Below are 27,373 nucleotides of genomic sequence, written 5' to 3'. Positions count from 1 at the left end.
ACAAAAAAAAAGGGAAACTGAACAAATCACCATGGAAAGCCACCATGTTATGAAGGTAAAAAGAAAGGGAAAAAGGAACAGGAGATACCAAACAACCAGAAGGCTAAATAGAAGATGGCAGTAGTAAGTCCTTAAGATCAATAATCGCTCAGTAGAAATGGACTGAATCCATCAATCAAAGGCACACTAGCTTGATTAAAAACAAGACCGAACCATATGCTGCCTATAGGAAGCTCATTTCAACTTAAAAAACATTTTTTTTAAATGTTTATTTAATTTTGAAAGAGACAGCATGAGTGGGGAGGAAGACACAGAGCCTGACGCAGGGCTCAAACCCACATACTGTGAGATCATGACCTGAGCTGAAGTTGGATGCTCAACTGACTGAGCCACCCAGGTGCCCTGCTCATTTCAACTTTATAGATACACAGAGGCTCAGAGGGAAAGGATGGAAGAGGATATTCCATGCAAATGGAAACCAAATGAAAGCAGGAATAGCTAGCTATACTTAGACCAGACAAAACAGATATGTAGCCTACAAACAATAAAAAGAGACAGAGAAGATCATTTTATGATGATAAAAGGGTTAATACATCAGGAAGATCTCACAATAGTAACTATATACACACCCAACACTGGGTCACCACAATCTATTAAGCAAATACTAACAGATGTAAAGGGAGAAATAGACAACCATACTAGAGGACTTTGGTACCCCACTGTCAGCAATAAACCATCCAGACAGAAAATTGACAAGGAAAGAAAACAACTATACTCTTAAACAAAAATAACAGATGTATACAGAACATTCTATCCAACAGGGGCAGAACACGTATTCCTTTTGAGTGCACATGGAATGTTTTCCACATAACGGGGCACAAAACAAGTCTCAGCAAATTTAAGAAGACTGAAACCACTTAAATTATCTTTTCTGACCACTATGGTATGAAACTAGCAATCGACAAAAGGAGACTGGAAGGAAGATTTACAAATATGTGAAACTAACAACATGCTCTGAACAACCCAATTGGCCAAAGAAGAAATCAAAAGGGAAATAAAAATTACCTTGGAACAAGGGAAAATGGAAATACAGCATATCAAATCTCATGGGATGTAATAAAAGCAGATCTGAGAGGAAAGTTTATAGCAATAAATACATATGTGACGGAATCAGAAAAATCACAAATAAACTTTTCCCCCAAAGAACTCGGAAAAACGAACTCAAAGTTATCAGAAGGAAGGAAATCATAAATATCAGAGTGTAAATAAATAAAACAGAGACCAGAAAAACAACAGAAAGGATCAACAAAACTAAAAGCTGGTTCTTTGAAAAGGTAAACAAAACTGACAGACCTTTAGCCAGAATAAGAAAAAAAAAAAAAGATTCAAATAAGAAATGAAAAAGGACACATTACAACTGTACTACACATAGGACCAGAAGAGACTACAATGAACAACTGTTATGTCAATTACCCTAGAAGAAATGGATAAATTTCAAGAAACACACAACCCACCACCCCTGAGTCAGAAAGAAATAGACTATCTTAAAAGATGAATAATGGGCAAAGAGATTGAATCAGTAACCAAAACTTCACAACATAGAAAACTCCAGGACCAGATGGTTTCACAGGCAAGTTCTACCAAACCTTCAAAGAATAATTAACAGCAATCTTTTTCAAACTCTTGCAAACAATTGAGGAGGCAGAGATACTTCCAGACTCATTCAACAAGGCCAGATACTGAAGTGAGATAAGGACACCACAAGAAAACTGAACATCGGTATCCCTGATGAATATAAATGCAAACATTCTCAACAAAATATTAGCAAACTGAATTCAAGAACACATAAAAAGAGTTATACACCACGACGAAGTGCGATTTATCTCTGATGCAATACACACCAATCACTACGCGTGGTTTATCACATTAACACAATGAAAGATAAAAATCACGTGATCATCTTAATAGATGCAGAAAAACCATTTGACAAAATACAACATGCTTTCATGATAAAAACCCTTGGTACATGGGATATAGAAGGAACATACTAAGGGCTATACACATCAAACCTATAGATAACACACTCAACACAGAAAGAAAAATAATGAAAGCTTTTCCTCTCAGATCAGAAACAAGACTAGAATCTCTACTCTCAACACTCTTTTATTTTTAAAAATTTTTAAAAACATTTTTACTTATTTTTGAGAGGCAGAGACAGAGCACAAGCAGGGGAGGGGCAGAGAGAGAGGGAAACACAGAATCTGAAGCGGGCTCCAGGCTCTGAGCGGTCAGCACAGAGCCGGAGGCAAGGCTCGAACCCACCAACTGTGAGATCATGACCTGAGCCGAAGTCAGACACTTAACTGAGCCACCCAGGCGCCCCTAGAATGTCTACTCTCAACACTGTTTTCTAATGCAGTACTGGAAGTCCTAGCAATTAGGCTAGAAAAAGAACTAAAATCCATCCAAATTGAGAAGAAAGAAGTAAAACTGTCACTATTTTTATTTATTTTTTATTTTTTGTTATTTATTTTGGAGAGAGACAGAGCGTGAGTGGAGGAGGGGCGGAGGGGGAGACACAGAACCTGAAACAGGCTCCAGGCTCTGAGCTGTCAGCACAGAGCCCAACGTGGGGCTCAAACTCAAGATGGCGAGATCATGACCTGGGCCGAAGTCGGACCCTTAACCGACTGAGCCACCCAGTCACTATTTTTAAATGATATGATTCTGTATATTGAAAATCCCAAGACTCAACCAAAAAACTGTTGGAGCTAATCAATTATTTCAATAACGTTGCAGAATACAAAACTAACATACCAAAATCAGTTTCATTTCTATACACTATGTGTGAAACATCTGGACAAAAAAATAAACCTCCTGAGAGAATTTTGGGAAGGTGGCAGAGTGGGAGGATCCTGAGCTCACCCTGTCCCACGGACACACTGAAACAACAGCTACATCTATATGACCAATTCTGAAAATGACCTGAAGACTGACAGAACAGACCTTCTACAGCTAATCATAAACAAGTGCAGGGGGTGGAGACATGGCTGGGAACCAGCCTCCTGGTGTAACTAGACACAAACAGGAGGGACATCACAAGCATGGAGAAGAGGATCCCACACCAGGCACCCCTGGCACTGGGGACCCAGAATGGGGAAGAGGAGTCCTTATGACCTCTGATTTTGGAAACCAATGGGCCTTCCTCCCAGGAGCTTTAAAATTCAGGAGACAGGTGACAGGAAACAGTCACAGCCCTTAAAGTGCCAATACACTAAATAACTCGGCTAGAGACACAGCACAAAACCAGCAGTCTGAAAAGCCCCTGGGGTTTACACGAAGGAGATAAACTGACTAAATTTAGAAGGTGTGTTGAAGAGGCAGGGATCTGCAGGAAGGAGAGTTCTCCAGGGACAAAAGTGCTGGTGGCCACCATTTCTCTTCTTCTTCAGCTTAGATAGCTGATACTTGCAGGAGCCAGCGCTAAACTCTCCAACCTACTTTGCCAGCATTGCACGCCCCACCCTGGCGTTCTCCTGCAGACCTGCCCAAATGCAACTGCCTGCCTCACAGGAGTCACTCCAGAGTGACTCCTGCCCTGAGGCACGGTGGAAATAAGCCCACACACCAACGTGCCCACAGTTCCTGCAGCTGAGCCTCTTAGCTGACTGTGGACGGAGCAAGCCCTACAGCTGTGGCAGAGGCTAAGTCCAGACAGCTGGACCGACTGCCGGCCCTGTCCACTAATGAAACCCATTGCTGCTGCAGACGCCTGTCAACAGTGGGGGAGTAAACTCCCCGGATGCCCCCAGCAGGCAAAGCAGGTAAGTGCAACTGGCGGGGCTGAGGGCGATCACAGCTTAGCCCCAACAAGAAGGCACACAACGCCCACAAAGACGTATCCTCTTTGGTTCTGGTGACCAGGGGTGTCTGCACTACAGGGCACCACAGGACCACTTCTACACAAGGCCACTATTTTCAAGCCAGGAGATATTGCTGACTGACCAATACATAAAAAAAAAACAGCTAGGCAAAATGAGGAGACAGGGGAATACATACCGAAGAGTAAGACAAACCACAGAAGAAGAGCTAAATGAAATACACATAATATGCTTTATAAAAAAATCAAAATAATGGTCATAAAGATGCTCACTGGACCTGACAAAAGGCATCTGTGACATCGTCAAGTATAATAGCATTCACATTACAGACTGCCAGAAGGAGAAGAGAGAGAGTGAAGGCAGAAAACTCATTTGAAGAAACAACAGCTGAAAACTTCCCCGCTCTGGGGAAGGAAACAAACATCTAGGTCCAGGAAGCAAAAGAGAGTCCCTAACAAGGTGAACCCCAATACGCAGCCAAGAATACTTTACCAGCAAGGATGTCATTCAGAATAAGAGAGATAAAGAGTTTCTCAGACAAAGAAAAACTAAAGGAGTTCATGACTACTAAACCAGCCCTGCAAGAAATATTAAGGGGGACTCTGTGAGTGGGGGAAAAAACCCAAAAGGAACAAAGACTAGAACAGAGAACATTACCAGAAACACCGACTTTATAGGTAACACAATGGCACTAACCTTGTATCTTTCAATAATCACCCTGAATGTAAATGGACTAAATGCTCCAATCAAAAGACAAGACATAGGGTATCAGAATGGATAACAAAACAAGACCCATCTATATGCTATCTACAGGAGACTCATTTTAGACCTGAAGACATAGGCAGATTGAAAGTGAAGGGATGGAGAACCATCTATCATGCTAATGGATGCCAAAAGAAAGTTGGAGCAGCCATACTTATGTTAGACAAACTAGATTTTAAACCAAAGACTGAAACAAGAGATAAAGAAGGGCACTGCGTCATAATTAAAGAGTCTATCCATCAAGATCTAACAATCGTAAATATTTATGCCCCCAACTTGAAAGCATCCAAATATATAAATCAATCACAAACATAAAGAAACTCATTGACAATAATACCGTAGTATTACAGACACTCATACAGTACTAACACAGAACGTTAACAACACACTCACAGAAATGGACAGATCATCTAAGCAGAAAGTCAACAAGGAAACAATGGCTTTGAATGACACACTGGACCAGATGGGGACTTAACAGATATATTCAGAACAATGCATCCTAAAGCATCAGAATACACATTCTTTTTGAGTGCACATGGAGCATTCTCCAGAACAGATCACATACTGGGTCACAAATCAGCCCTCAACAAGTACAAAAAGACTGAGATTATATCATGCTTATTTTCAGATCACAACGCTATGAAACTTGAAGTGAACTCCAAGGGAAGATTTGGAAAGACCACAAATACTTGGAGATTAAAGAACATCCTAATAACCAGGAAATTAATGAGGAAATAAAAAAGTGCATGGAAGCAAATGAAAATGAAAACTTAATAGTCCAAAACCTCTGGGACACAGCAAAGGCAGTCCTAAGAGGGAAGTATATTGCAACACAGGCCTACCTCAAAAAGCAAGGAAGGTCTCAAATATACAACCTTACACCTAAAGGAGCTAGAAAAGGAACAGCAAATAAAGCCTAAAGCCAGCAGAAGAAGGGAAATAACAGAGATTAGAGCAGAAATAAATGATACAGAAACAAACAAAAAAACCCCAGTGGAACAGATCAACAAAACTATGAGCTGGTTCTTTGAAAGGATAAAATTGATAAGCCCCTAGCTAGACCTATCCAAAGGAAAAGAGAAAGGACCCAAATAAAATCATGAATGAAAGAAGAGAGATCACAACCAACACCACAGAAATACAGGCAATTATAAGAGAATATTATGAAAAATTATATGCCAACAAACTGTGCAATCTTGAAGAAATGGATAAATTCCAAACTATGAAACTGAAACAGGAAGAAACAGAAAATTTGGACAGACCCATAACCAACAAAGAAATTCAAACAGTAATCAAAAATCTCCCAACAAACAAAAGTCCAGGACCAGATGGCTTCCAGGAGAATTCTACCAGACGTTTAAATAAGAGTTAACACCTATTCTTCTCAAACTGTCCCACAAAACAAAAATGGAAGGAAAACTTCCAAACTCATTCTATGAGGTCAGCATCACCTTGATTCCAAAACCAAAGACCCCACTAAAAAGGAGAATTACAGGCCAATATCCCCGATGAACACGGATACAAACATTCTCATTAAGATACTATGAAATCGAATTCAACAGTACATTAAAAGAATTATTCACCACAATCAAGTAGGATTTATTCGTGGGCTGCAGGGTTGGTTCCATATTTGAAAATCAATTAATGTGATACACCACATTAATAAGTGAAAGGATTAAAAACCATATGATCCTCGCAATAGATGCAGAAAAAGCAACTGACAAAATACAGTATCCATTCTTGACAAAAACGCTAACAAAGCAGGGATAGATAGAACATACCCCAACACCTAAAAGGCCATATATGAAAGACTCACAGTTAATATCATCCTCAATAAGGAAAAACAGAGAGCCTTTCCCCCATGGTCAAGAACAAGACAAGGATGTCCACTCTTACCATTACTATTTAACATAGTATTGGAAGTCTTAGCCTCAGCAGTCACATAACAAAAAGAAATTAAAAGGCATCCAAATCAGCAAGGAAGAAGTCAAACTTTCACTATCTGCAGATGACATGATACTCTATGTAGAAAGCCTGAAAGACTCCAGCAAAAAATTGCTAGAACTAATACAGGAATTTAGCACAGTTGCAGGATATAAAATCAATGTACAGAAATCTGTTGCATTTCTATACACCAATAATGAAACAGCAGAAAAAGAAGTCAAGGAATTGATCCCATTTGTAATTGCACCAAAAACAATTGGATACCCAGGAATAAATCTAATGAAAGAGGTAAAAGATCTATACCCTAAAAGTTATATAACACTTATGAAAGTAATTAAAGAGGACACCAATAAATGGAAAAGCATTCCATGCTCATGAATTAGAAGAACAAACATTATTAAAATGTCTATACTACCCAAAGCAATCTAAACATTTAATGTAATCCCCATCAAAATACCACTAGCATTTTTCACAGAGCTAGAACAAATAATCCTAAAATTTGTATGAAAACACAAAAGACTCCAAATAGCCAAAGCAATCCTGAAAAAGAAAAACAAACCAGGAGGCATCATGATTCCAGATTTCAGGCTCTTATAAAGCTGTACTCATTAAAACAGTATGGTACTGGCACAAAAACAGACAAGTAGATCAATGGAACAGAACACAAAACCCAGAAATGGACCCACACCTGTAGGGTCAACTAATCTTTGACAAAACAGAAAAAATATCCAGTGGAAAAAAAGACGGTCTCTTCAACAAATGGTCTTCGGGAAACTGGACAGCAACATGCAGAAGAATGAAACTGGACCACTTTCTTACACCATCCACAAAAATAAATTCAAAATGGATGAAAGACCTAAATGTGAAACAGCAAGCCATCTCTTAGAGAACACAGGCAGTAACTCCTCTGACTTTGGCTGCGACAACTTTTTACAAGACATGTCGCCAGAGGCAAGGGAAACAAGAACAAAAATGAACTACTGAGACTTCATCAAGATGAAAACCTGCACAGCAAAGGAAACAATCAACAAAACTAAAAGGTAGCCTACAGAATGGGAGAAGATATTTGCAAATGACATATGTGATACAGGGTTAGTATCCAAAACTTATAAAGAACTTAATAAAACTCAACACCCAAAAAACAAATAACCCAGTTAAGAAGTGGATAGAAGACATGAATACACACTTTTCCAAAGAAGACATCCAGATGGCTAACAGACACGTGAAAAGATGCTCAACATCACTCACCATCAGGGAAATACAAATCAAAACCACAATGAGTTACCACCTCACGCCTCTCAGAATAGCTAACATTAACAACACAAGAAACAACAGGTGTTGGTGAGGGTGCTAAGAATGGGGAACTCTCTTGCACTCTGGTGGGAATGCAAACTGGTGCAGCCACTCTGGAAAACAATATGGAGGTTCCTCTAAAAGTTAAAAATAGAACCATCCTACAACCCAGCAATTACACTACTAGGTATTTATCCAAAGGATACAAAGGTACAGATTTGAAGGGTTTCATGCACCTCAATGCTTACAGCAGCATTATCAACAATAGCCAAACTATGGAGACAGCCCTAATGTCCAACGACTGATGAATGGATAAAGATGTAGCATACACACACACACACACACACACACACACACACACACACACAGAAGAGTGTGTGAACAACTCAGCCATCAAAAAGAAAGAAATCTTGCCATCTGCAACAACCTGGATGGAGCTAGAGTGTGTTATGCTAAGCAAAGTCAGTCAGAGAAAGACAAATACCATATGATTTCACCCATATGTGGAACTTAAGAAACAAAACAGATAAATATACAGGAGGGGGGAAAAAGAGGGAATGAAACAAACCAGAGACTCTTAAGGATAGAGAACAACCTGAGGACTGAGGGAGGGAGATAGCCAGGGTATGGACTAGATGGGTGACAGGTATTAAGGAGGGCACTTGTTATGATGAGCACTGGGTGTTGTATGTAAGTGATGAATCACTTAATTCTACTCCTGAAACCAATATTGCACTTTATGTTAACTACGTACAATTTAAATAAAAATCTGAGAAGAAAAAATAATAGAGGCGCCTGGGTCGCCCAGTTGGTTGTGATCCCAGGGTCGTGGGACTGAGCCCCACGTCGGGCTCTGTGCTGAGTGTGGAGCCTGCTTGAGATATTCACTCATTCATTCTCTCTCTCTCTCTCTCTTCCTTTCCTCCCTCCCTCCCCCCCACCTCTTTCTCCCTGCTCACGCTCTCTAATAAAAAAATTTAAAAATCTCAAATATTCACAGAAAAAAGAAAAGCAATGACTATAGCAAGCAACAAAGAACACTACATAATAATAAAAGGATCAATCCTATGCACCCAACACAGGAACAATTAATAGACACAAGGGGAGAAATTAACAGTAATACAATAATAATAGGGGACTTTGACACCCCACTTACATCAATGGCTAGATCATCCAGGCAGAAAATCAATGAGGAAACAGTACCTTGAACAATAAATTATTAGGAAAAAGCTTCATCAATGAGGTGAAGAACTTGTCCTTCAAAACCTATAAAACACTGATGGAAGAAACTGAAGATGACACAAGTGGAAAGATATACCATGTTCATGGATTAGAAGGATGAATGTTGTTAAATGTCCATACTACCTAAAGCAATCTACAGATTCAGTGCTATCCCTATCAAAACACTAATAGCATTTTCCACAGAACCGAAACAAATAATCCTAAAATTTGCATGGAATCACAAAAGACCTCAAATAGCCAAAGCAATCTTGAGAAAGAAGAACAAAGCTGGAGGTATCACAATTCCAAATTTTAAGATATACTACAAAGCTGTAGTAATCAAAACAATATAGTACTGACATAAATACAGACACATAGTTCAGTGGAACAGGACAGAGAGCCCAGAAATAAATCCACACTTAAACAGTCGTTTTATCTATGACAAAAGAGGCAAGAATATAAAATGAGGAAAAGAGGGTTGTTTCAAGAAATGGTATTGGGAAAACTGGACAGCTATATGCAAAAGAATGAAACTGGACCACTTTATTACATCATACAGAAAAATAAACAGAATGGATTAAAGACCTAAATGTGAGACCTGAAGCCATAAAAATCTAAAAGAAAACATAAGGAGTAATGTCATGGAATTTGGCTTCAGCACCATATATATGGATCTGTTTTCTCAGGCAGGGGAAACAAAAGGAAAAATAAACTCTTGGGACTACATCAAAATAAAAAGCTTTTGCATAGTGAAAGAAACCCATCAACAAAACAAGGTTTTCTCCCTAGTGAATGGGAGAAGATATTTGCAAATGATACCTCCAATAAGGGGTTAATATGTAAAGAACTCATACAGCTCAACACCAAAAAAATACAAATAATCCAATTAAAAATGAGCAGACCACCTGAGTAGACATTTTTCTAAAGAAGACCTACAGATCACCGACAGACACATGAAAAGATATTCAACATCACTAATCATCAGGGAGATACAAATCAAAACCACAATGATACATCACCTCACACCTGTTACAATGTCCAGTACCCAAAAGACAAGAAATAACAAGCGTTGGTGAGGGTTCTGTGGTGAAAACAGAACATTGTGCACTGTTGGTGAGAACGTAAATTGGTGCAGCTACTGTGGAAAACAATATGGCAGTTCCTCAAGAAATTAAAAACAGAAATACCAAATGATCCAGTAATTCCACTACTGGGTATTTACCCACCAAAATGAAAACACTAATTCAAAAGATATATGCCCTTCTATGTTCCTTACCGCATTACGTACAATAGCCAAGATATGGAAGCAACTGAAGTGTCCATCAGTGGATGAATAAAGAAGATGTGGCATACACACACACACACACACACACACACACACACACACACACACACACAGAATGTTACTTGGCCATAAAAAAGAATCAGATAGTGCCATCTGCAAAAACCTGGATGGACCTAGAGGATATTATGCTAAGTGAAATAAGTCAGACAGAGAAAGACAAATACCACATGGTTTCACTTTTATTTGGAATCTAAAAAACAAAACAAACAGACTCTTAAGTACAGAGAACAAACTGGTCATTGTTAGAAGGGAGGCAAGTAGAGGGATGGAAAAATAAAGAGGATTGGAAGTACAAACTTCCAGTTGTAAGATAAGTAAGCCATAGAAATGAAAAGTGCAGCAAAGGGAATATCATCAATGATACTGTAATAATGTGTGGTTATTACACTTAATCATGATGAACAATGAGTAATGCACAGAACTGTGGAATCAATATGTTGTACACTTGAAACTAATTGTCAATTATGTTTCAATAAAACAATTAAGTCTTAAAAGAAAAGTATAATCAGGGCGCCTGGGTGACTCAGTCGGTTAAGTGGGCGACTTCGGCTCGGGTCATGATCTCATGGTTCGTGAGTTCAAGCCCCGTGTCAGGCTCTGTGCTGACAGCTCAGAGCCCGGAGCCTGCTTCGGATTCTGTGTGCCCCCCCTCTCTCTGACCCTTCTCTGCTCGTGCTCTGTGTCTTTCTCTCTCTCTCAAAAATAAACATAAAAATTTAGGGGCGCCTGGGTGGCTCAGTCGGTTGAGCAGCCGACTTCGGCTCAGGTCATGATCTCACAGTCCGTGAGTTCAAGCCCCGCGTCGGGCTCTGTGCTGACAGCTCGGAGCCTGGAGCCTGTTTCAGATTCTGTGTCTCCCTCTCTCTGACCCTCCCCCGTTCACGCTCTGTCTCTCTCTGTCTCAAAAATAAATAAACGTTAAAAAAAAATTTAAAAAGAAAAAAAGTAAAGTATAATAAAGATCACAAAAAAAGAAATCTTTCCTATTCACAATAGCATCATAAACAATAAAATACTTAGGAATAAATTTAACCTAGGAGGTGAGAAGTTTTGTACAACAAAAACTATAAGACTTCTGAAAAAAAAATCTAAAAAGACACAAACAAATGGAAAGACAGCCCGTGTTCATGTATTGGAAGAATTAATATTGTTAAAAAGTCTCTACAACTCAAAACAATCTGCAGATTCCACAGAATCCCCATCAAATACTAATGGCATTCTTCACAGAAACAGAAAACAAAACAAAACAAAACAAAAAACAACTGTAAAGTTTGTACAGAACCACAAAAGTCTCCAAATAGCTAATGAACAAAACTAGAGGTATTGCACTTCCTGATTTCAACTATACTACCAAACTATAGTATTAAAAACAGTATGGTACTGGCACAAAACAGATACACTGACAAACAGAATGGAGAGCCCAAAATTAACCTTTGCTTATACATTTAACAATATACATTTAAACTAACATTTGACAAGGTGGCTAATAGCACCAAATGGGGAAGAGACAGTCTCTTCAACAAATGTTGAGAAAACTGGATAAACAGATGCAGAACAATGAAACTGGACACCTATCTTACACCACTCACAAAAATTCATGCAAAATAGATTACAGACTTGACCTTAAGAACTGATACTATAAACCTCCTCCTAGGGAAGAAGCTCCCTGAGACTGGTTTTGGCAATGATTTTTGGATATGATACCAAACAACAAAAGCAAAAATCAACAGAAGGGATTACATCAAACTTCATGAATAACGTGGGTGTCTGGGTGGCTGAGTCAGTTAAACGTCTAACTCTTGATATTGGCTCAGGTCATGATCTCACGGTTCATGAGTTTGAGCCCTGCATCAGGCTCTGCACTGACAGTGTGGAGCCTGCTTGGGATTCTGTCTCCCTTTCTCTCTGCCCCTCCTTTGCTTGCTCTCAATCTTTCTCTCAAAATAAGTAAAAAAAACTTTTGAACAACAACAACAACATAACAATACAAAAGGCAACCATTTCCCAAAAAATGGAAGAAAATTTTTGCAAACCATACATCAGATGAAGGGTTAATATCCAAAATATATAGAGAATTCATACAACTCAATAAGAGAAAAACAGGGGCGCCTGGGTGGCTCAGTCGGTTGAGCGTCCGACTTCAGCTCAGGTCACGATCTCGCGCTCCGTGAGTTCGAGCCCCGCGTCAGGCTCTGGGCTGATGGCTCAGAGCCTGGAGCCTGCTTCGGATTCTGTGTCTCCCTCTCTCTCTGCCCCTCCCCCGTTCGTGTTCTGTCTCTGTCTCAAAAATAAATAAATGTTAAAAAAAAAAAAAAATTAAAAAAAAAAAAAGAGAAAAACAATCTGATTTAAAACTGGGAAGAATAACTAAATGGACATTTTCCCAAAGAAGACATACAGATTGCCACCAGGTATACGAAAAGATGCTCAACATCACTAATCATCAGGGAAATGCAAAAGAAACAGTAGTGAGATATCGCCTCACAGCTGTTGGAACAGCCATCGTCAAGAAGACAAGAATAATAAGTGCTAGCAAGGATGTGGAAAGAAGGGAAGCCTTGTGCACCGTTGGTAGGAATGGAAAGTGGTCCAGGCACTACGGACACAGATGGAGGTTCCCCAAAAAATTAAAATTAGAACTACCATAGGATTCAGACTTCTATGTATTTACCTGAAGAAAATCAAACACTAACTTGAAAAGACATCTGCACCCCTATGTTCGCTGCAGCACTATTTACAACAGCCAAGATAAGGACACAGCTGAGGTGCCCATCAGTAGAGGAATGGATTAAAAAATGTGGTATATACAGACACACGCTGGAATATTAGCCACGAGAAAGGAGGACATCCTGCCATTTGCCACATGGATGGACCTTGAACACATTATACTAAGTGAGGCAAGCCAAAGGCAAATACTGTATGATATCACTTACACGTGGAATTTTAAAAAGCCAAACTTGTAAAAATAGAGAATAAAATGGTGGCTATCAACGGATGGGGCTGGGGACACAAGACAGACGCTCTGAAGGGTACACACTTAAAACACTGTAGTAAATAAGTCCTAGGGATCTAACACACAGTACACTGACTACAGACAATTATATTGTATTACAAACACCAGACACCCTAAGACACTAGAATTTAATTATTCTAAGTACTATAAAGAAACGATAATTATGTCATATGACAGAGATGCTAATTATTGCCAAAATGGTAATCATATTCCAATATACAAATCCATCAAATTATACACATGGTGTTATACGCTCTAAGTTTACATAATATTACATGTCAAATACATTTCAATAGAAAAAAATGAACAGAATTCTTGGAATTGTAAAATGAAACAGCAGTAGCAAATATAAAGTAATTTGACATTAAATTGATAATGTCTTTTTTGTGTGACAACTGTAATATCCACGTATTAAATATGCTCTTCTAGACACTTAACTAAAAAACATGGCTTGGAGACAACATAAATTAGAAAAAGTAACACTGAAAAACATGGTGAAATCGACATTCTTACCTAGGCAAACATACATTTTTCCCTGATTAAATTAGGATTTCTTTGGAGGTTGATTTTTTTTGTTTTTTTTTACCACAATGCTAGTTTAATCTATTTTTTTAAATTAATAGTGAAAGTGTAATATTAACCCACAAAACCCACTTATTTGTCACTAATAGTGGTGTGCAATGTCATAGCTGTGTTTCTAGAATGCTCCAGAGCACTAAAGTTTAATCGTATTTCAGTAGATGTTACTGGATTTAACCTTTCCATTTCTTATTTTTATTTTTTTAAATTGGCATACTGCTTAGCCTTTTTTTTTTTTTTTTCTTTTATGTTTATTTATTTATTTTGAGAGACAGGGAGAGAGAGAATCCCAAGCAGGCTCCATGCTGCCAAGCGCAGAGCCTGAGGCAGGGCTCCAACTCATGAACCCTGCAATCATGACCTGAGCTGAAACCAAGAGTGGACGCTTAACCGACTGAGTCACTCAGGTGCCCCCCCCCGCTTAGTCTTTTGAAAATACATCTTAACAGGATGTTTGTACTATGATAGGGGGATGAGGGATAGAATTTGTTTAAAGTAAAAGTATGATGTTGAATCCACAACTACTCATAATAAAGGGAACGTATGGGCAACTGATGTCTTGCTCTCAACCTTTATGAAGACTAACTGGTTAACTGGGTGCTCAGTAGCTGACATCCTGACCAGGTGTTATCGATATTGTACAGGTGAAGAAACAGATCGAGAGGATTAATGACTTGCTCAAGGACCCCAACAGCATAAATGGTGGAGATCATATTTAAACCCAAGCCTGAGCCTGGCATCAAAGCGCTTAACCAGTTTGTTAATGACTGTGTCTCATCTTTAAAGTTTAAATAAAAATTCCTTAGCCCTAGATACTTTTAGATGAAAATTTTATTTTGTTTGAAGTTCTATGCCCACTGTGGAGTCTGAACTCAGGACCCCAAGATCAAGAGTTGCATGCTCTACCAACTAAGCCAGGTACCCCTTAATTGATAATTTTTGATGTTTTGCAAAACAGGAAAGTTTTGTACTTTCTTACTGATTTCTATGACTTTAAATACAGCCTTTGGGTACTTTGGGCCTTATATCTTCTCCTAATCTGACATTTTTTCCATTTTGGTTATGGTGATTTTATTTTTATTTGAATTCAAATTAGTTACCATATAGTGTAGTATTGGTTTCAGGAATATAATTTAGTGATTCATCACTTATGTACAACAACCAGTGCTCCTCATAAGGGCCCTCCTTAATGCCCATCATCCATTTAGCCCATCCATCCCCCACCTTCCTTCCAGCAACCCTCAGTTTTTTCTCTATAGTTAAGAGTCTCTTATGGTTTGCCTCCCTCTCTATTCTTATCTTTTCCTTCCCTTACCCTATGTTCTTCTGTTTTGTTCCTTAAATTCCACATATGAGTGAAATCATACAATATTTGTCTTTCTCTGTTTGACTTATTTCATTTAGCATAATACATTCTAGTTCCATCCATGTTGTTGCATATGGCAAGATTTCATTCTTTTTGATCGCCAAGTAATAGTCCACTGTGTGTGTGTGTGTGTGTGTGTGTGTGTGTGTGTGTGTGTGTCTTCTATATACCATATCTTCTTTATCCATTCATCAGTTGATGGACATTTAGGCTCTTTCCATAATCTGGCTATTCTTGATAGTGCTACCGTAAACATTGGGATGCATGTGCCCCTTCAAATCAATTCAGCAAAGTCACAGTATATAAAATCAACACACAGAAATCTGTTGCATTTCTATGCATCAATAATGAAGCAGCAGAAAGAGAAATCAAGGAATCAGTCCCATTTACAACTGTAACAAAAACCTTAAGATACCCAGGAATAAACCTAACCAAAGAGGTAAAAAAAAAAATCTGTACGCTGAAAACTATAGAATGCTTATGAAAGAAACTGAAGAGGACACAAAGACATGAAAAAGCATTCCATGTTCATGGACTGGAAGAATATTGTTAAAATGTGTATACTACCCAAAACAATCTACACATTCAGTGCAATCCATATCAAAATAACACCAGCATTTTTCAGAGTGCTAGAACAAACAATTCTAAAACTTGTATGGAACCAGAAAAGACCCCGATTAGCCAAAGTAATGTTGCAAAACAAAACCAAAGCTGGAGGCATTATAAATCTGAACTTCAAGCTGTATTACAAAGCTGTAGTCATCAAGACAGTGTGGTACTGTCACAAAAACAGACACATAGATCAATGGAACAAAATAGAGAACACAGAAATGGACCCACAAATATGTGGCCAACTTATCTTCAACAAAGCAGGGAAGAATATCTAATGGAAAAAAGACAATCTCTTCAGCAAATGGTGTTAGGAAAACTGGACAGTGACATGCAATATGATGAAACTGGACAACTCTCTTACACCATACACAAAAGTAAATTCAAAATAGATAAGAGACCTAACGTGAGACAGGAAACCATCAAAATCCTAGAGGAGAAAACAGGCAGCAACCTCTTTAACCTCAGCCACAGCAACTTCTAAACAGTCATGTCTCCAGAGTCAAGGGAAACAAAAGCAAAAATGAACTACTGGGGCCTCATCAAGGTGTTTTTAAAAATAAAGTTAATTTTTGGGAATGCAAGCTGGTGCAGCCACTCTGGAAAACAGTACGGAGGTTCCTCAAAAAACTAAAAATAGAACTACCCTACGACCCAGCAATTGCACTACTAGGCATTTATCCAAGGGATACAGGTGTGCTGTTTCGAAGGGACATGTGCACCCCCGTGTTTATAGCAGCACTATTGACAATAGACAAAGTATGGAAAGAGCCCAAATGCCCATCAATGGATGAATAGATAAATAAGATGTGGTGCATACATATGATGGAGTATTACTTGGCAATCAAAAAGAATGAAATCTTGCCATTTGCAACTACATGGATGGAACTAGAGGGTATCATGCTAAGCAAAATTAGAGAAAGACAAATATATGACTTCACTCATATGAGGACTTTAAGAGACAAAACAGATGAACATAAGGGAAGGGAAGCAAATATAAAAGCAGGGAGGGGAACAAAACATAAGAGACTTAACTATGGAGAACAAACAGAGGGTTACTGGAAGGGTTGTGGGAGGGGGGATGGGCTAAATGGGCAAGGGGCATTAAGGAATCTACTCCTGAAATCACTGTTGCACTATATGCTAACTAATTTGGATGTAAATTTAAAAAAATAAAAATAAAAAATAAAGTTAATTTTTAGAATTATTTTAGTTTTATCAAAATATTTTGAGCATAGAGAGTTCCACATACCTCAGGCCAGTTTCTCCTTTTAACATATCAATATATTTGTTACAATTAGTAAACCAATACTGATATACTGTTATTAACTAAAGTCCATATTTTATTTAGAATTCTTTAGTTTTTATCTAATGACTTTTGTCTTTTCCAGGATCCCATCTAGGAAACCGTATCACATTTAGTCATTATGTTCCCTCAGGCTCTTAAGTATGATAATTTTTCAGACGTTTGGTTATGGTTTCTTTGGCTTATTTTCAATTTTAATGCAATCAAATATATGAATCTTTTCCTTTATGTTCTGTGCCTTAAGAAACCTTTCATATACACTTAATAATAATAAACTCCCATTTTCCTCTAAAATTTTAGACTTTTCCTTTTCATATTATGTATGATAAGGACAAAATTAAAAAAATTGTTTCCCCATTTCCATGTGGATAGAAAACCAATTGTCCCAGTACTATGTTTTTTGAAAAGGTACTCTTCCCTCTGTCCACCCCCTCCCCATCTATAAAGCCGTACCTCTGACTTACCAGGGTCCCATACGTATGAGAGTGCATTTTTGGATTCTCTGTTATATTGGTCTATTTGTCTATTTGTTATGTCAGTAACACATAACATATTTTATATTTTATATAAATATATATAAATATATATATTTATATAAAATATAAATATCTGTTATATTTTAGAAAACTGTCTTCATTATTATTGGTCCTTGATCCTTCCATGAAAATTTAAGGTCAACTTGTCAAATTTCACCAAAACCCCTAATGGAATATTGACTGAAATTATACAATTTGGAGAGAATTACCCATTTAAAAATCTTTCCATCTGTGAATATGGTATATCACTCCATTTAGGTTGCCTTTGATGTTCCATAAAGTTTTGTAATTTTTTTTTTAAATTTTTTTTTCAACGTTTTTTATTTATTTTTGGGACAGAGAGAGACAGAGCATGAATGGGGGAGGGGCAGAGAGAGAGGGAGACACAGAATCGGAAACAGGCTCCAGGCTCCGAGCCATCAGCCCAGAGCCTGACGCGGGGCTCGAACTCACGGACCGCGAGATCGTGACCTGGCTGAAGTCGGACGCTTAACTGACTGCGCCACCCAGGCGCCCCAAAGTTTTGTAATTTTTAAGGGGTGCCTGAGTGGCTCAGTCAGTGGGCATCCGACTCTTGACTTTGGCTCAGGTCACGATCTCATGGTTGGTGACACTGAGCTCAGCACTGGGCTCTGTGCTGAGGGTGCAGAGCCTAGTTGGGATTCTCTCTCTCTCTCTCTCTCTCTCTCTCTCTCTCTCGATCTGCCCCTTCCCCGCTCTCACTCCGTCTCTCTCAAAATAAACTTAAGAAAATTTTAAATAATGGTCATGCATATCTTATTAGATTTACTCCTAGAAACAAAATGATTTTTGTTGCTATTGCATAAGGTGTATTTTTTTAATACTACATTTTGTAATTGAGTTTGGCAGATCACAGAAATGCTGCTATCTTTTGTGTATTAATCTTGAATCTAGCTACCTTACTGAACTACTTATTACGTTGTTTTGCCTATGGATAAATAAATGGATAAATAATCATATTACCTATGAATAAAGAGAGTTTATAACTCTCCAATTTAATAATCTTTTCCTTTCTTGTCTTATGGAGATAGCTAAACTCTAAAATAGTAATTGAAGCAGAAGTAGAGAAAGGAGATATCCTTATTTGTGCCTGATTTTAAAGAGTAGGTTTTAAAGTTTCACCATTGGGTATGATGTTTGTGGGGCATCTTGGTGCTCAGTTGGTTGAGCATCCGACTTCAGCTCAGGTCATGATCTCACAGTTTAGGAGTTTGAGCCCTGCGTCAGGCTCTCTGCTGTCAGCACAGAGCCCGCTTCAGAACCTCTGTCTCCCTCTCTGTGCTCCTCCCCCACTTGTGCTCTCTCTCTCAGTCTCTCAAAGGAAAAAAAAAAAGCAAAAAAAAAGTATGATGTTTGCCATAGATTTTTAGTAGATACCTTATCAGACTAAGGAAGTTACCTTCTCTTCCCATTTTCTAAGAGTCAAGGTGAATAGTTACTTAATTTTATCAAGTGGTTTTTTTGAATCTATAAGAACTTCATACAGATCTTCCTCTTTTAACTCGTTAATGAATTATTTTTAATAGATTTTATGTTGACCTATCCTGTTTAGTCATGATATACCATATTTTCATACACAGTACTGCACTCAGTTCATTAATCCTTAATTTTTTTTCCAGCTTTACTGACATAATTGACATTCACATTTTATTTTGGATTTTTGTGTTTACATTTACAAGTGAGAAGAACTTATAATTTACCTTTTATATACTCTAACATTCAGGTTTTGCTGCTACAATTATAAAACAATTAGGGGATACAAAATATTGATTTAAAAGGTTTCTAATTAATATAGTTCAACAAAGTGATATTTGTTTTACTTTGTGTTGATGTATCATATTTACCAGATCAGTTGTGTTTTGTTTTTTTTGTTTGTTTTTTTTTTTTTTTTGAAGTACACTGGAGATAGGGTGGAGGGGTGGGGTGTGACTGTGTTTTGGACTGATCCATTCTGACTTTGGAAAGGTTTGAATTTTTCTTTTTTGTTTGAATTTTTCAATAGCTTTAAAATGTATTCCTTTTCCACCCAATTCCACTATAAGTGCTTCTCAGATTTGGATGAAAACTCATAATAACTTTTATTTTCAGAAAGCTTGATATTTTTTAAGCTCTTTTAAAAGTTTGGGATATTAAGATATGTTCATATTTGTGGCTAAGAGTGATCCAAGTGGGTCCCTAAACTGAGGGATTCCCTTAAAAAAAATTTTTTTTAATATTTATTTTTGAGAGAGAGAGGCATCACAAGCAGGGAAGGGCTGAGAGTGAGGGAGGGAGACACAGAATCCAAAGCAAGCTCCAGGCTCTGAGCTGTCAGCACTGAACCCAACATGGGGCTCGAATTCAGGAACCGCGAAATCATGATCTGAGCCGAAGTTGCACGCTTAACTGAGCCACCCAGGTGCCCCCTAAACTGGGGGATTCCAATGGAGATGTTTGGTCAGGGATGATTATGAAATAATGACATTGACTACACCACCTTTCTAGGAAACTGCGTGAATTCCGAGAGGGAAATAGTTGATGGAAAATGTAAAGATAATCATTTTTGATAGGAGGAATTACATTTAGGTTTCATATCATGTAGTAAAACAATATGTACACGTTTTAGACAATTCAAAGTATCGAAAATTTAAAAAACATCAAAAATAAAGAAGTTAAGATCCTGATGAAAAGAAATGAAAGATGGCACAAATAAATAGATATTTTGGGGGCACTTGGGTGGCTCAGTAGATTGAGTGCCTGGTTCTTGATTTCAGCTTGGTTCATGGTCCCAGGGTCATGGATCGAGCCCATCATGCTCCGTGCTGAGCATGGAGCCTGCTTGGGTCGGTCTCTCTCTCTCTCTCTCTCTCTCTCTCAAAATAAAAAAAGAAAAGAAGGATATTTTGTGGTCATGAATCAGAAGAATTGTTAAACTGTTAAATTCATATTATCAAAACGTGCATACTACTCAAAGCAATCTACAGATTCAAAACAATCTCCATTGAAATTCCAATGGCATTTTTCACAGAGATAGAACAATCCCCAAATTCGTATGGAACTACAACAGACCCTGAATCGCCAAAGCAATCTTGAGAAAGAATAAAGCTGGAGACTTCATGCTCCCTGATTTCAAACCATAAAACTACAGTTACCAAACAGACGTTGACATTAAAACAGGCACACAGGTCAATGGTACAGAAATAAAGCCATTCATATATGCTCAATTAATTTATGACAAAAGAATATACACTCAGGAAAGGACAGTCTCCTTAATGAATGGTGTTGGGAAAACTGGACAGCCACATGCAAAAGAATGAACATGGACCACTAGCTTAAACTTTACACAAAAATTAATTCAAAATGGGTTAAAGACTTGCCTGCAACATAAAACTCCTAGAAGAAAACATAGGCAGTAAACCACCTGACACTGATCTTGGCAATGATTTTTTTGCATCTGACTCCAAAAGCCAAGGCAAAAAAGCTAAAGTAAACAAGTGGGACTACATCAAACTAAAAACTTCTGCATAGCAAAGGAAATCATCAACAAACTGAAAAGGCAACCTACTGAATAGGAGAAAAATTTATAGTGATGCCTGGATGGCTCGGTCGGTTAAGCGTCCAACTTCAGCTCAAGTCATGATCTCGTGGTGAGTTCTAGCCCTGCGTTGGGCTTTGTGCTGACAGCACAGAGCCGGGAGCCTGCTTCGGATTCTGTGTCTCCCTCTCTCTCTGCCCCTGCCCCGCTCGTACTCTGGTTCTCTCTTTCTCAAAAACAAATAAACATTGAACTCACACAACTCTGTATAAAGAAAAATCCCATTAACAATAGGCAAAAGATCTGAATAGACATTTTTCAAAGGCATGCAATGGCCAAAAAAGCACATGAAAAGATACTCAACAATACCAATCATCGGGGAAATGCAAATTAAAACCACAGTAAGATAGGGGCGCCTGGGTGGCGCAGTCGGTTAAGCGTCCGACTTCAGCCAGGTCACAATCTCGCGGTCCGTGAGTTCGAGCCCCGCGTCAGGCTCTGGGCTGATGGCTCGGAGCCTGGAGCCTGTTTCCGATTCTGTGTCTCCCTCTCTCTCTGCCCCTCCCCCGTTCATGCTCTGTCTCTCTCTGTCCCAAAAATAAATAAAAAAACGTTGAAAAAAAAAATTTAAAAAAAAAAACAAAAAAAAAAAACCACAGTAAGATATCACCTCACACCTGTTAGAATGGCTATCATCAAGAAGACAAGAATACTAAGTGGTCATAAGGATGTGAAGAAAAGGGAACATCTGTGCACAATCGGTGGGACTATAAATTGGTGCAAGCACCTTGGAAAACAGCATAGAGGTGCCCCCCCCCACCCCCAGATTAAAAGTATTACTACCATAGGATCCAGCAATTCCACTCTTGGGTACTTATCAGAAGATAACAAAAACACTAATTCCAAAAGATATATTCATCCCCGTGTTCATAGCAGCATTATTTACAATAGCCAAGACATGGAAACAACCAAAGTGAACGGATAAAGTAAATGTCACCCACAGAGGAATATTACTCACCTGTAAAAAAAAAGTATAACATCTTGCCATCTGAGACAAATGGGTGGGCCTTGAGGGCATTATACTGTGTAAAATAAGTCAGAGAAAGACTACTGTATGATCTCACTTATATGTGGGATCCCACAACAAACAAAAATAAACAAACCAAACTCATATATCCAGAGAACAGATTGATGGTTGCCAGAGGGAGGGATGGAATGGGTGAAAGGGGTCAAAAGTCACAAACCTTCAGTTGTAAGTCACTAGATGTAATGTACAACGTGGTGACTATCGTTATTAATATATTATTTCCTCCTTAAAAGTTGCTAAGAGTAGGCCTTAAGAGTGGTAACTGTGTATGGTGATGGATGTTAAACTATTAACTAGACTTCTTGTTACCATCTTGCAACATATACAAACATCAATTATGGTATACACCTGAAATAAAAATGTTATGTCAATTATACCTCAAAAAAAAATTTAAACTAAATATAGAATCCAATACCAATTTTATTAAGCTTCAAAAGATACACGATGGCAATTCAGCACCCACACAGGCAGCAGGTGCATCAAGATGTCTTGAACATTTTAAGGGCAAGTTTTAGACAATTTCCACCCTAACACAGGATGCCTGAGTTATAAAAAAAAAAAAAAAAAAAAAAGAAAGAAAAGAAAAGAAAAAAAGAAAAAGAAATTGAAGTGGAAAGTTTCCCTAAATTCTTAACACATCTTCTGTACTTAAAACAATAGTTGCTTACCTCTTAGGCTGTGTCGGGATTAAATGAATCCTTGTAGAGTGTGGCTCAATCCCTGGGACATAGGCGCTCAAATGCTACTGCTCTCCTAACAAGCTTCTCTCTTCCTCTTAAATCACTTATTTTATCCGAGACGCTGCGCTAAGCAAGCGAGTCCTCCGGGCTGAAATTTAGCTCCTGCGCTCCAAGTGGTCACAGCCAGCTGGGGGAGGCTGCCGACGTCATTAAATGCCTAAATACTGTTACATGGGATACAGTACGTGGGAGTGACGTCCATTTACCTAGATAACTTTTTCCTAAAAATATTTTTACTGTTCATGAGCCCTGCGTTTCAGCTGAACCAAGAGAAGACGCCACTACAAGCGCGGACCCACCAACTTTTTGAACTCGCTAACAAGCCAGTCACGCTTTGTGCGCAGGCGCCCTGGTGGTCGTCGCAGGAGCTTCTCGCTCCGCCTCTTCCGCCAGGCGCGGGCGCCGATTGGTCCGCGTGACCAGTATAAGACACCGTGCGCAGGCGCGGGACTCCCTTTCCTCAGCTGCCGCTAAGGTGCTCGGTTCTTCCGAGGAAGCTAAGGCCGCGTTGGGGTGAGCCTCTCACTTCACCCGGCGACTAGCACCGCGCTCGGCAGCGTCCGCTCAGCACTCGCCCGCATCATGGCCTCCGTCTCGGAGCTCGCCTGCATCTACTCGGCCCTCATCCTGCACGACGACGAGGTGACGGTCACGGTGAGTGCGGGCCTGGGCCGGCGGCGGGGTGTGCTTGCGGGCAGCCTTTTCCCCTCTACGTGCCAGGCGTCCCTGCCAAGCCCTTCCGGCCGGAGCCGCGGCCTTCAGCACCCCGGCGGCGGGGCGGACGCTCGGTAGCGGGCGGGCCCGCGTGCCCGGCCGCCGGGGACCTTGGCCACGTGCTGGCCCCCGAGGGACTGGATTTCACTTGGGCTGCGCGCTCCGGCCTTGGGAAGCTTTCTTTAGCGAAGCTTTCTCGGCGTGGGGGCATCCTCACCCGCACCGAGGGCACTTTATCCCTGTTTGGTGGGATGGCCTTGAATTCCTGCGGTCCTCTTAGTAGGCCTTGTTGGGCCACCCCGCGGCCTGACTCGAAACTTAAAATAGCTGCGTGACTTAGGCAGGTCCCGGCCTGTGAAATGGCAGCCAGGTGCCTGGCACACGGGAGCAGGATGCATTTCTTTTGCTCGTGATAATCTTAAGAGTGTAAGACTTGTGTTAGACATGATGGGTTTAGAGAAGCATACATGAAATACGGATGGAATATTTGAAGTGGTCACGCACGGTTTTGTACACACGTTTTGAGTGATTTACTTTCAATCGCAGTATTTTGGAGACATTTAGGAAAGTTACACTTCCTGATGGATTTTTCTGTTTTACTTTTTTTTTTAGGAGGATAAGATCAACGCCCTCATTAAAGCAGCGGGTGTAAATGTTGAGCCTTTCTGGCCAGGCTTGTTTGCAAAGGTAAGGTGATGGCCTCAAAGTGACTTCGAGAAGCAGACTTGTGGAAGGTGAACTGATTACCTTCCACAACTCATGTATTCATAGGACATGAAAAATGCTGGAAGATGCCATATTCCACTGGATCTTTTTGAAGTGACAACTTCTTCATAGTTCCACATCTAGTGTCTAAAGTTTGTCTTGCCTTTTCTTTCTTGATCTCAGTCTGGTTTTTCTTTCCTTCTGTTCTGAAACCATGACCAAAAACTACACGAGATACCAGCCAGATGATTGCTTAAAAGGGTCACTCAGGAGATAATTACACCCACACTGCTTCAAGCAAATCCTTCCAGCATGATCTGGTTTCGTGGAAATTGGGCTTGGTGGCCTGTCATTGACCATTTACTGTTTGTTAGGATATTAAAAGACTGATGAAGACAGGATTCCTATCCCCAGGAGCTTGGCACTGGCTACCTTCCATTGTATATGTTACTTAATCTCTGGCAAGAGGCTGTTAGCTTCTATCTCTTCAGGTTCTGTCCTCCAAAGAGTTTTGAAGGATTGAAAGCATTAGGCTTTTAAGAAAGGTACTCCTCTTTAATAAAAAGTCCCTGGACTAGCAGTCTGAAAAATTGAAATCAGTGTTGAGAGGAGACCTGGAACTATGGAAAGAATCCTGCCTGGTTTGAGTGTTTAAGGAAGCTTGCGTTTTTTGCCAACAACTTAAGCCAGCATTTTGGGACCAGTTTTCTCATCTATTGAAGGGATTCAGTTATTCTATCTTGCTACTTAAGGTACTGCATTGCAACTGTAACATTCAAAGCTTGAGTCATTTTTTTGTGACTAATTTTTAATATGCGTGGCCCTATCTAAAGTAAGTCTTAGGGAATCTCAGTGGCAGACAAAATGTCACTGTCAGACTGCAGCAAAGGAGAAAGGAAGAGCAATATAGTGTTGGGAAATTATTGCTGTAAGTTGAAATGGGGTACCTTTTGTGGGGTAGGTACTATAACAAAAGGACAGAACTGAGTGTCACCTGTATGTGTACCGTGTTACAGGCCCTGGCCAACGTCAACATCGGGAGCCTCATCTGCAATGTAGGAGCTGGTGGACCCGCTCCAGCAGCTGGTGCTGCACCAGCAGGCGGTCCTGCTCCTTCCACCACTGCTGCCCCAGGTAGAAAACTTTTTTTGGGGGGGGGGGGGTGGTATGGGAGGGAGGAGTGTGGAGATGAAGAGCTATCTTGCCTACAATACTTAAAAAAAAAATTTTTTTTAATGTTTATTTTTGAGAGAGAGAGAGAGAGAGACAGAACATGAGTGGGAGGGGAGGCGCAGAGGGAGGGAGACACAGAATCTGAAGCAGGCTCCAGGCTCTGAGTGTCAGCACAGAGCCCAATGTGGGGCTCGAACTCACAGACCACGAGATCATGACCTGAGCTGAAGTCAGAGGCTCAACCACAACTGAGTCACCCAGGTGCCCCACCTATGATACTTTTTAGTTTGCTAAGAATCGATGATGTATAGAAATCCTAAACCCAGGGGAATAGTTGGGAGGAAGTCTAGGGTATTTTTGACCATGTAAGCTGAAGGGCCTGGGGGTCTTTGGAGTGTAAAATATTGAGGTGTGTGATCGACTGTTTTTGTTTTTTAGCTGAGGAGAAGAAAGTGGAAGCAAAGAAAGAAGAGTCAGAGGAGTCTGATGATGACATGGGCTTTGGTCTTTTTGACTAAATCTCTTCTGCAATCTGTTCAATAAAAAGCTGAACTCTTTGTTGCTGTTGGTTCTGCCAGTCGTTTGGGGATGTGCTTTGTCGGGATGATCAGCCTTCTGGTATGACACCAGCTGGGTGTTTACCCCGGCTAGCATCTCGTGGTGGGAAATAGCACACAAGCTGGATGCTGTACCAAAAATGCATCTAGTATTGTTGCACCGAGAACTGTGTGGGGAGGTGGGAGAAGACAAGATCAGAGCAGATGCCTTGTCGGGGCCACATGCGTGAGTTCATGATTACAGGGTTTGTCCCCTTGATGGGAAGAAGAGTCACTGATGGTGTAATCAAGACCTCTTGAAAATCCCAAATATATTCCTGGCTACAAGTATTTGTGCTGTGCTGAGCCAGAGTATTATTAAAACTTTGGGTTTAGTTCAGTAGTACTGAAGGAGTGGGAAGAATTCAGGTTTGAGTCCCCACATATTTACACAAAGAGGCTAAAACCAAAATTCAAACCAGTGTTTGACTAACAGGTTTGGGGGACCTCCAAGGGTGGCTGAACACTGGTGTGGAGACTGGTTCACTTCAAAATACCAGGGGACCCGAAGACTTGGGTTTATGAAACTGATTTTGTCTTCAGAGCATCTATTAAGTGCCAGGCACATGGAACATCATGGCCCTTTTTTGTCTCCATTTAACACCTGATGAGATCAGGAGTTGATGAAAAGCTGGACTTAAATCCCTGACTGTCCTCAGTCCATCGTATGAGACGACGTGTGTCAGTCTTACAACCACTTGGGTAAATGGCTGGTGTGCCTTGTAAAACACCTACAACCCACAACTCCGCTTCCAGGTATCACCTAAGAGAGAATACGCAATGGGAATCAGAGCAGTACTTTAAAATGGCAACACTCCTTCAAAAGGTCCATCAACTAGAAAATAAATGATCCTAAGTTAGCTTTGAAAATGAACTATGGGTATAGAGAAATCCTTAATGGTATAAGGTTGGGTTGAAAACAAATCCCAGCAAACTGCGTATAACACCCCACCCTTTTCCTAAAGGTC

General features: G+C 39.8%; 1 protein-coding gene and 1 long non-coding RNA gene across 2 annotated transcripts in view; one reads left to right on the top strand and one right to left on the bottom strand.

Moving 5' to 3' along the window:
• LOC132677369 (uncharacterized) overlaps window positions 1-23,650 on the bottom strand; it is a 59,226-nt gene extending 35,576 nt beyond the window's left edge. Inside the window, exon 1 of the long non-coding RNA XR_014137795.1 lies at window positions 23,146-23,650. This is a non-coding gene — a long non-coding RNA (uncharacterized LOC132677369). The remainder of the gene's footprint in view (window positions 1-23,145) is intronic.
• Window positions 23,651-23,670: 20 nt separating this feature from the next.
• RPLP1 (ribosomal protein lateral stalk subunit P1) lies at window positions 23,671-26,366 on the top strand. Its single transcript, XM_078448819.2, has 4 exons — window positions 23,671-23,871; window positions 24,544-24,618; window positions 25,653-25,770; window positions 26,248-26,366. The coding sequence occupies exons 1-4, from the start codon at window positions 23,800-23,802 to the stop codon at window positions 26,325-26,327; spliced, it is 345 nt and encodes a 114-aa protein (XP_078304945.1). The 5' UTR covers window positions 23,671-23,799; the 3' UTR covers window positions 26,328-26,366.
• Window positions 26,367-27,373: the final 1,007 nt, after the last annotated feature.

This window comes from Panthera onca, chromosome B3 (assembly GCF_046562875.1).
Source record: "Panthera onca isolate mPanOnc1 chromosome B3, mPanOnc1 haplotype 2, whole genome shotgun sequence".
In the NCBI taxonomy this organism is placed as follows: domain Eukaryota; kingdom Metazoa; phylum Chordata; class Mammalia; order Carnivora; family Felidae; genus Panthera; species Panthera onca.
The sequence above is the reverse complement of the archived record's forward strand: the minus strand, read 5'-3'. Positions and strand labels throughout refer to the sequence as shown.